The sequence below is a fragment of the Bubalus bubalis genome, chromosome 5 (assembly GCF_019923935.1).
Source record: "Bubalus bubalis isolate 160015118507 breed Murrah chromosome 5, NDDB_SH_1, whole genome shotgun sequence".
Classification (NCBI taxonomy): Eukaryota; Metazoa; Chordata; class Mammalia; order Artiodactyla; family Bovidae; genus Bubalus; species Bubalus bubalis.
In genome coordinates, this window is record NC_059161.1 from 130,152,536 (window position 1) to 130,163,230 (window position 10,695).

A 10,695-nucleotide genomic window follows, 5' to 3' on the forward strand; every position below is an offset into this window, starting at 1 on the left:
AGGACCCTGGTCCTCAAAGTGGGAGGCACAAGGGGACATGTGAGAGCATGAGGTGCCTGGGCTGGTCTGAGGGGCCCGGGGACCCAGGGCCAGGGTGCCCGGCCCCTTAGCAGCTCATGGGTGGGCGCCGAGATGGGGCTGGCGGATGGCAGGGGCTTTGTGCAGAGACCTACCTGAGACTGCAGTGTCCAGCGAGAGGCCGATGGGCCAAAGAAAGCAGAGCCTCCACCCAGAGGAGGGGCTGAGGAGACCCCCTGGCCAGGTCCCTCCCCACTGCTGGTCCCCTGTCAGCCATCTCCTGGGGCAGCCCAGGCCCCTTAGAAGGTCCCAAGCCTGCTCTCCTCGCCTCTGGCTCCCCTCCTGGCCAGGAAGTATTTACTTCCAGACCACGAGGAGCTCTGTCTCCTTGTCCACGCCTGGGGAGAGTCAGGTGATGTGGAGAACCCCAGCTCACCTTGAGAACCCAGCTCAGAGTCACCGGTGGTCTCAGCACCCGTGGTCAGCTGATGACCCCATCACGCTGTCTCACACAGGCTCTCATCTGCCAGCCACCTGGCTGCAGGCCCAGGGGAGGGTGAGAGTGGGTGGGCGGGGTTGGAGGCAGGCTCACCATCAGGCTCCCTGGGGGATGTGTCAGTGTCCTGGGGCGGCCGTCACAAACGGCCGCAAAGTGAGTGTTGTCCTCGCGCAGCTCTGGAGGCCAGAAGTCCCGGATCAAGGTGTTGGTGGAACCACATCCCCTGCCAAGGCGCTACAGGAGGGTCGTCCCGCCTCCTCAGTACTTGAACTGAGAACTTCCAGATGTACGAGCTGGGTTTCAGAGAGGCAGAGGAACCAGACGTCAAATTGCCAACACCCATTGGATCATCAAAAAAACAAGAGAGTTCCAGGAAAACATCTACTTCTGTTTTATTGACTACACCAAAGCCTTTGTGTGGATCAAAACAAGCTGGAAAATTCTTAACAAGATGGGAATACAGACCACCGTATCTGTCTCAGAAACCTGTGTGTGGGTCAAGAAGCAACACTTAGAACTGGACATGGTACAACAGACTGGTTCAAAATTGGGAAAGGCGTATGACAAGGCTGTATGTTGTCACCCTGCTTATTTAACTTATATGCAGAGTGAAGTGTTAGTTGCTTACTCATGTCCAACTCTTTGCAACCCCATGGACTGTAGCCCGTCTGGCTCCTCTGTCGGTGGAATTCTCCAGGCAAGAATACCTGAGTAGGTAGCCGTTCCCTTCTCCAGGGGATATTCCCAACCCAGGGATTGAACCCATGTCTCCTGCATTGTAGGCAGATTCCTTACCATCTGAGCCACCAGGGACTCCCTTATATGCATGGCACATCAAGCAAAATGCCAGACTGGATGAATCACAAGCTGGAATCGAGATTGTCTGGGGAAATATCAAAAACCTCAGATATGCAGGTGATACCCCTCTAATGGCAGAACATGAGGAGGAACTAAAAATCCCATGATGAAGGCGAAAAGCTTTTTTCCATAAAGCTGGCTTGAAACTCAACCTTCAAAAAACTAAGATCATGGCACCTGGTTCTCTCAGCTCACTCCAGTCGCTCAGTTGTGTGCAACCGTTTGCAACCCCATGGACGCCAGGTTTCCCTGTCCATCGCCAACTCCCGGAGTTCACTCAAACTCATGTCCTTCGAGTCAGTGATGCCATCCAACCATCTCATCCTCTGATGTCCCCTTCTCCTCCTGCCCTCAGTCTCTTTCAGCATCAGGGTCTTTTGTAATGAGTCAGTTCTTCACAGCTGGTGGTCAAAGGATTGGAGCTTCAGCTTCAGCATCAGTCCTTCCAATGAATATTTAGGACTGATCGCCTTTAAGAGTGACTGGTTTGATCTCCTTGCAGTCCAAGGAACTCTTAAGAGTTTTCTCCAACACCACAGTTCAAGAGCGTCAATTCTTTAACGCTCAGCTTTTCTTTTATGGTCCAACTCTCATATCCATACATGACTATTGGAAAAACCATAGGTGTGACTAGCTGGATCTTTGTCAGCAAAGTAATGTCTCTGCTTTTTAATATGCTGTCTGGGTTGGTCATAGGTTTTCTTCTAAGGAGCAAGCATATTTTAATTTCACAGCTGCAGTCACCATCTGCAGTGATTTTGGAGCCCAAGAAAATAAAATCTCTCACTGTTTCCACTGTTTCTCCATCTATTTACCATGAAGTGATGGGACCAGATGTCATGATCTTCATTTTTTGAATGTTGAGTTTTCAGCCAGCTATTTCACTCTCCTCTTTCACCTTCATCAAGAGCTCTTTAGTTTCTCTTCACTTTCTGCCACAAGGGTGGTGTCATCTGCATATCTGAGATTATTGATATTTCTTCCAGCAGTCTTGATTCCAGCTACAGAGTACATCATGTTAAATGCCGGGCTGGATGAAGCACAGGCTGGAATCTGGTCCCATCACTTCATGGCAAATAGAAGAGGAAAAAGTGGAAGCAGTGACAGATTTTATTTTCTTGGGTTCCAAAATCAGTGATAGTTGAACCATAAAGAAGGCTGAGCACCAAAGAATTGATGTTTTCGAATTGTGGTGTTGGAGAAGACTCTTAAGAGTCCCTTGGACTGCAAGGAGATCCAACCAGTCCATCCTAAAGGAAATCAACCCTGAATATTCATTGGAAGGACTGATAGGAAGCTGAAGCTCCAATACTTTGGCCACCTGATACAAAGAGCCTACCCATTGGTAAAGACCCTGATGCTGGGAAAGACTGAAGGCAGGAGGAGAAGTGGGCAACAGAGGACGAGATGGTTGGATGGCATCATCAAGTCAATGGACATGAAGTTGAGCAAACTCCAGCAGATGGTGAAGGACAGGGAGGCCTGGGGTGCTTCAGTCCATGGGGTCGCAAAGAGTCAGACACGACTGAGCGACTGAACAACAGCATCCATGGATGGGCACTTGCTTCCACTGTTGGCTGCTGGGATACTGCTGTGAACACGGGTGTGTGACCATGTATTCAATTCTCTGCATTCACTTCTTCTGGGAAGAGACCCAGAAGGGGGACTGTTGGATGACATGATAATGCTATTCTTAATTTTTTGATGAAACACCAATACATTTTTTAAAAAGAATCAAAGGTCAGTTGCCACATCGAGAGTGGGTCTGAGGTGGAGTCGTGAGAGAGCAGTGCTCAAAACTTCAAAATCATTTCATCAGTTTCTTAACTTTTTATATGAACAATTGGTCATTTATTTTGGTAATTTTTTTAAGTAGTAAAGAATTTTATTAACATATACATGACGGGGCTTTTTCCCTGGATGGCTCAGTGATACAGAATCCTGCTGCCAATGCAGGAGACAAGGGATTGATCCCGGGAAGATCCCACATGCCGCGGAGCAGCTAAGCCGGGGCATCACAGCTACCGAGCCTGTGCCCTGGAGCCCGGGAGCCACAGCTACTGAGCCCACACGCCCTGGAGCCCGGTCACAACAAGAGAAGCCCCCACAGTGAGAAGCCTGCGCCCCGCAACTGGAGAGTAGCTCCCATTCTCCGCAATGAGAGAAAAGCCTGTACTGCAATGTAGACCCAGCACAGCCACTAAAATTTATATATATATATATATATACACACACACACACACACACACACACACACACACATAGACACATTTACAAAAATCAAAGCCCAGATGACACAGCCCCACCCCAGACTTGCTGCCTGAGACTCCGAGGCCCTGTGGCTGGGAGCAGGATGCCCCGCCTGTCCTGGGATGGCACTGCCCAGGCGACTGAGCACCATCCAGGAGGTGGTGGCCGTGCCTGTCCACTCGCCCTCTCTCCTTTCCTCTATTATGCTCATGTGTTCGTCTGAGCGTCCAGAAAGGTCCCTTGTCTCCCAGCTGGCTCCCCTCTCCTCTCCCCACGCTATGATGACAGGAGAGGACCCTCTTCTCAGCTCCCACAGGCCTGGACCTGCCTGGCCCTGTCCCCACCACGGGATGTCCTAGCTGTCCAGTCAAGGAAACAGTCTCCACCAGCATCAGTTACTCTGACTCCAGAGAGCTGGGTCTCTTGGGCAGTAAGGTGGTCCACTCACATCCAGAAACATTTCCTAAGCACCTGGGCTGGACCCCAAGGGTCCCGGAGCCTAAGACCTTTGTCTCTGCCTTTCCAGGACTGGCAGTGACTTCTGAGCGGGGTACTGACGGATGAACAGGAGTTCGCCAGGGCCCGAGGAGGGGAACAGTGCTCTGGGCAGCGTCACTGTTTCTCACGCGATCCCCAGTGCCTTGTGAGGTGGGCCCGTTGGACTCCAGCTGAGGGGCTCAGGGACACAGCCCTGAGGGACCAAGGCCGGGCTGACAGTGAGAGCCTGGAACCAGGTGGGGATAGGCCTCCTGCCTCCTGCCCTTGGAGCTCTCGCCTTTCCCAGGCCACAGCTTTGAGGAGAAGGATTAAGGACAGGCCTGAGTCACAGGCCATGGCCAATGGGCTGTGTCAGGCTCAGGTCACGTGGTGTCAGGCCATCTCTCAGATGCTGCAACTCCAGGCAGCTTGGACCTCCCCAGGCCCGCACTGGAGTGACACCCCAAGTGGTGTGCTTGGTGAGGGCCAGCTTGAGGTCATGCCTGGCAATCCCAGAGGGCTTCCTGGAGGAGGGGGACTTCCAGGCACGGGAGCAGGGCCGGCCTCAGCACTGTCACCCGCAGGAAGGACATGGCAGGCAGCCCCAGGCTCGGGGCTGCCATGACGCACGCTTCCTCACAGGCTGCCTTTTGCCAGGCTGGTTGTGCTGGAGCCTGGAGGCCTGGCCTCATCACCGCAGGGAAATGACCTCATGGGGAGTTTTGAAGAGGCGCCCTCGCTCCACTCCGGCCTGCCTGACACCCTCACCAGCTGGGAAGGAAGGCAGGAGTCCCCAGCCGGATGTTTGGGGACCAGTCTCTGTCTGCTTGCTGGAAGGGGGTCCCCTCGGCTCCCTGAGAATCCCGGAAGCAGCCCTTGGATAAATATTAGTAAACTTGGCTCAGACCAGTGCTGCCTGACTCCGGTGTCCCGAGGCAGGGCCCCACGAACACCGCCCAGCCAGCACCCGCTCAGCCCCTGGGCAGAGCCAGTTCCTGCCCCCAGGCTCGGGGCGTGGTCGGATGCGTTTGAGGCCCGCTGGCCGGCTGTGTGACCTCCGCTGAGTCACTCAACTTCTCTGAGACCCCTTCTCCGTTCCTTGCAGAACCAAGAAAGCCTCCCCAGCGGCCCCCAGCTAACGGGGTGACCCGGAGGGAGAAAGCAGGGCCCACACTGGCCTCCCCAAGGTGCCAGGCCCCGTCTCTCAGGCCAGGGTCCCCCCTCCCTGCCCCCAGCACCAACTCAGCCCAGAACCCGCTGGGGCCGGAGCTCCCTGTGGGTGCAGCCCGAGTCCACACTGCACGCCTCCGTCTTGGGCAGGAAGCCAGCCTGGCGGGTCCTCCCTGCTATCAAATGGCTCGGGAGGTGTCCCCCTAGAAGACCCTCACGGGGGTTGCAAGGTGAGCCCTTCGCTTCGTCCTCACGTTCTGAGGACCCTCCAACAGGCCTGCATGGGAGGCGGGAGCAGGGTCCCCTCCTTGCTCCAGGCCCACACTGGCCTGGCTGAGCCAGGCAGGGAGATCTCTGGCTGGTGGGGGTCCCAGGCCCCCCACCTCTGGCTGGTGGGGGTGCAGCTGCCTGGTGGGGGGTGGGGAGGGCAGCGGTGGTCTCCCACCCGATGACCTGCCCTCCCAGCTCCCATGGACCCACCTTCAGGACACCACCCCCAGGCCGCTGGTCACTGGCTGGCCCTGGGGGTACCTGGCCAGTGGGGATGGAGAAGAGTGCCGGGTGGGCCTGCTGATCACCACCCGCCTGGCCTCACCTGGACTGCAAGTCCTCCACACCCTTCCTGCCTCTCTCAGCTCGTCCTCCCCAGGGCTTCCGCTCCACGTCTGAGAAAAGGGGCACGAAGAATGTCCCCCGGGACCTGGCTAGCTGGCTCCTCAGGAAGCCCTCTCTGGCACCCTGTCCCCGCCAGGGAGACTGCCAAGCCGTCCTCTCGGTCCCACGGGCAGCGCCCTCCCCACGCCGAGTGCTCCCCAGGCAGGCGGGGTTCCTTCCTTCTCCTCCAGGCCCCAGCACCAGCCAGGCCTGCAGGTACCCAGTAGATGCTCAAGCAATGCTGAGCGTCTGTGGTGTGCCTCACCCTGACTGAGCTGCCACTGCCTAGCACCTGGGTCAGGGTAACGGCCAGAGGGCCTCAGAGGGGTCCAGGCAGGGTGCCAGGCACCCAGCCAGCTCACAGTGGCTCCCTAGAGGCAGTGGTGGAGAGCTCGGCCCTGGTCTGCCTCCCTGCATCCCCCAAAAGCCCAGGACACACAACCTGGGGAAGGAGGGTCAGCAGTCTCACCATTACCAGCTCTGCTGGGATGCTCTCAGCAATAGGGAACTCACCCCTTACATCTCTGCCCTGTGCTGCCTTGAGGGGAGCTGTGTCTCCCCACCTCCCACCCACCCTGTGCTTGCTTCATCCTCGGCCTGCTCCCCTGCTCCGCGAGCCTGCCGATTCCTGCTCCCCCGTGCTGCCCGCAGCCTGACCAGCCGGCCCTGTGCTTGCTCTCCCTTCCACAAGCCAGAGTCCTGGGCCCAACTCCACCTCTCAGCTGCCCCCCTTCCACACCCCTGTCCATCCACTCAGGCCTGGCCCGAGCCGCCCATCTGAACCAGCCAGTGGCGCCCCTTATTCCTCACGGTGACCCTGCAGGGCCCGGGCTGGGACCAGGAGGCAAGGCCAGGGCAGGTGGCAGAGGGCCGGCTGGCTCAGGGCGGGCCTGCACCCAGGAGGTCCCACCTGTGGCTTCATGCTCCGCCTTCGCTGCCTTGGTTATTAATCCTTTTTGAACCAGAGTACCTGCGTTTCCACTTTGCACCAGGAGGTGGGGTGACTGTCACACCCAGCAGGACTCAGCTCACCTTGCTCCCTTCGCTTTGCAGTACCTGCCCAGGTCATAGCCAGGTAAGCTGTTTTGAAAGTGGGGGCCCTGGAGCAGGTGGGGCCCCCACAGATCAGATCCCCTCTGTCGGCTGGACCCCCACCCCTGGGAACCCGGCAGGATCTAGCAATCACTTCCTGCTCCTGTTAAACCCTTTAAAGGACGATGGTGAATAAGGAGACTAGTCCAGCTGGCAGGCCATGACTCCACGGCCCCCACCCCAGCCCAGGCTGACCCCCTCCCCGGGCAGGCACCAACCCCTTTCCCACTCCCTAGGCTCCCAGGCCCCCTGGAAGGTCCCTATGTGTCCCCCCTCCCCCCACAGTGGAGAGGCCTGGAGGGCCCGGGAGGAGGGCTGACCCAGGAAGGGAGCTGGAGCAGCCTACCTGCCCTCATGCTTACTGGACACTACGGGGAGCTGTTCTAGCACTTTCCGTGGGTTGCCAAATCTAACAAGTGGCTGTTGTCTCTTAACCGGAGTGAAAACTGAAGCTCTCGACACCTGCTCTCCTGCCGGGCCGAACCAAGGAGGAGAGGGCTGGCGGGCGGCAAGGTGGGAGATCAGGCCGGCTGGGGCAGAGCCCCTAAAGGGTTTCCCCAGGAGGGACCCCCGGACGTAGGAGGAACGGGGCGACCGCTGCCTCTGCCCCACAAGCCCTGCGCTGGGTGTCAGGGCACCTGGAAGGTGGGGGTCTGGGTCCCGCCATCACCCCTCTCCGGGCCGGCCTGGGCCGAGGGCGCTTGCCCGGGTCTCCCGAGCAGTGAGTCATAGCCGGCAGGGCCGGCGTCCGGGGCGGGGTGAGGACCGTGAGTCGCCCCACCGGGCTGGGGGTGGGGGTTGGAGCGCCGGGAAATCAAGGGGGGGGGGCGCGCAGGCTGCAGACACGTGGACTGGGTGGCCCGGGGCGAGGATGCTGTGTGCAGCCCCCGGGCGACCGCGGCGGGCAGGGAGGGGGAGGACGACGGGGGGCGGGGCCGGGGGCGTGCCCGGGGCGGGGGGGAGGGGGGGGGGGCGGAGCGCGCCCCGCGCGGCCACTATAAAGGCGGCTCCCACGCCGCCAGAGCGCATCACTCGCACTGCCATCCGTCGCTCGAACGTCGTCTGCCTCCAACTGTCATGCTGGCGAACATGAGGAGCCCGGGAGAGGTGCTGAGAGAGGGCGAGCTGGAGAAGCGAAGTGACAGCCTGCTCCAGGTGTGGAAGAAGAAGCGCGGGGTGCTCACCACCGACCGCCTGCGGCTGTTCCCCACCGGCCCCGGCGCGCGCCCCAAGGAGCTGCGTTTCCACTCCATCCTCAAGGTGGACTGCGTGGAGCGCACCGGCAAGTACGTCTACTTCACCATCGTCACCACCGACCGCAAGGAGATCGACTTCCGCTGCGCGGGCGAGAGCTACTGGAACGCGTCCATCACGCTGGCGCTCATCGACTTTCAGAACCGCCGCGCCCTGCAGGACTTCCGCAGCCGCCGCGAGCGCGCCGCGGCCGCAGCAGCCGCCGCGGCCGCCGCGGCCGCCGCGGAGCAGGAGCCCGAGGCCGGGCCGGGCGGCCAGCCCTAAGTCCCACCACGGTGAGTGCCAGCAGCCCGCTCGCCCGCGGCACGCGGTGGTGGGGGAGGACGATTTCGATCTCTGACGTCGGGTGGAGGTCCTGCCCCGTCTAGGTGTAGAGAGGGGACTGGGTGCCGCGCCATCGCGGCGCGCCTCGGGCGCGCGGCAGGAGATGTCGCTTTCACCTTCGGTGTAGGGGCCTCGGGAGACCAACAGGCTGGACCCTGGCTGGCTCAGCCCCCGGGCTCGGGCACAGCTCCCTGAATCCTTCTCTCTCCACAGAATCATGCCAACCGCACCATCGGGAGCCCAGAAGTTGTCCGGGGAGACAGGAGCCCCGACAGCACCCAATTGCTGACCAGGGCAAGGATATAGCCCGGTGCTACTCTACTTCACACACAATGACCTTTCCGTGCTGATTCACTGAGCCTCACAGAGCCCGCTGTGCGGGCAAGCTAAATTATTAGCTATCTATGTATTTATTTCGATGGTGCCTGTATCCAAACCATCTGTCTTAACGTTTGTACTCCACCACCATTCCAATAAAGCACTCAGTTCATTCTCTTTTCTATCAGCCAGTGTGTGATGCCCTGAGCTTTCTGTGGGAGAGGAGTCGGTGGTCCCATCACTGGGTGGTGTTGGGGGGAGCGGCCACCCCAGGTGTCGGAAGGGCAAGGAAACGCACTTTGAGTGCTCACCGTCATCTCCCAGGCCCTGGTCACCCTCTCCCAAGGTGGGGGAGTGCTCCCCGGGGCCCCTGGCTCACTCCAGGTGTGAATGGGGAGGCTGGGACCCTGCTTGCTGACCAACTGGCCCTGTGTGGCCCGCGTGCCTCTCCATCCGAGCGGCTCTTGTGTGCCTGACCTCAGCTGCCCCCTCCAGCCCCGTCTTGCTCACCTGCCCATCCCTGAAAGGAAGCCCTCAGGCCTCTTGACTGCCCACCTGCTGCTCTCCTCTTAACCCCACCCTGGGCTGGACCAGCTGTCAGGCCCTGCTGGCCCGTACCTGACGCGTTGGGCCAGCGAGGCGGCCAGTGCTTCTGGGCAAACGGGAGAGTGGTCTGCGCCCCGGGTAGGAGGCTGAGGCCTCCAAGGGGCCCGGGATGTGTCATCAGGAGGGAGGTCTGAGATCTCTGACCAGTGGGTAGCTTCCACCCTTCCAACTCCGGAAATGGGGTGTCCAGGGTTGCCCCCCAAGCCTTGGGATGGGGAGGGGACATGTGTCCCTCCACGTAGAAGTTCTGTTGGTGATGAAGAAGCCAAGGATGGAAGAACGAGATGGGACTCCGATCCTGGCCTGGCTAGGGCACCTTCACGTCGCCTTTGGGGCTGGAGGGAGCCAAGTGTGAGGCTGGGAGATGCTGAGGTGGGGGCAGTGAAGGGCCCCAGTTGGGCCTTAATGTCGGTCTTACCCTGGACTGGGGTGGGGGCCACCATCACAGGCCTCCTGACTCCCTGGGTTGCTGGGGTCAGGCTTGGGAGGGGTGTAGTCCTGCTGGGAGGCTGGGTGCTGGGTCCAGAGAAGAAACCATTCCTGCGATGAATGTTTTCCTCCACAACAACACTGTGAGGCCCCAGGGCAAATGGGAGGGGGCTCCTCCGGAGAGGAGAGGCCAGCTCCAGGGCCCCCACTGACCTGGGGCCACCTCCATCCTGCGCCACCCTGGAGCTCTCTCCCGCCAGAGCCTCTGGTGGATGACGGAAGTCAGGGAGTGAGGCCCGGGTGCCTCGCCAGTTCCTGGTGGGGCTCACGGGGGGCGGGGTCTGACCTGAGCTCTGGGGCTGGGAGCATGTATGTGTGCTTGTATGTGTGTGTGTGTGTGTGTGTGCGTGCGTGTGTATGTGTGTGTGTGTGTGTGTGAGTGACAGCGTGCACACATGTGGATCTCGGCTCTCGGAGGCTCCTCCAGGAGGGGCTGTGGAATATTCCAAGTTTAATAGCTTTTGTTAAAAGTAGCCTGTGGGGGAAGGGTGGCCTTCCTGGTCTCAAGGGCGTCTGCAGACACCCGACAAGGTTGTCCTCTCCACGCTGGTTCTTGGCGCGGCAGGCCTCCGTGCCTGCTGCCCCTTTGCCATGGGACTTGGGCTGGAGGTTGGGGGCGGCAGAGGAACAGCTCCCCGGTTCTTAAGCCTGGAGGCCTGGCTCTCTACCTGTTGGGCTCCCCAACA

The 10,695-nt window shown here is 59.6% G+C and overlaps 1 protein-coding gene across 1 annotated transcript; it reads left to right on the forward strand.

Annotated features, from left to right (window-relative positions):
* The first annotated feature begins 8,028 nt into the window (after window positions 1-8,028).
* PHLDA2 (pleckstrin homology like domain family A member 2) lies at window positions 8,029-9,101 on the forward strand. The gene is made up of 2 exons (XM_006047462.3): window positions 8,029-8,547; window positions 8,810-9,101. The coding sequence occupies exon 1, from the start codon at window positions 8,096-8,098 to the stop codon at window positions 8,534-8,536; it is 441 nt and encodes a 146-aa protein (XP_006047524.1). The 5' UTR covers window positions 8,029-8,095; the 3' UTR covers window positions 8,537-8,547; window positions 8,810-9,101.
* Window positions 9,102-10,695: the final 1,594 nt, after the last annotated feature.

What these genes read in the sequence shown, in the direction of transcription:
- PHLDA2 (XM_006047462.3), top strand. Translation starts at nt 8,096, where the DNA reads ATGCTGGCGAACATGAGGAGCCCGGGAGAGGTGCTGAGAGAGGGCGAG.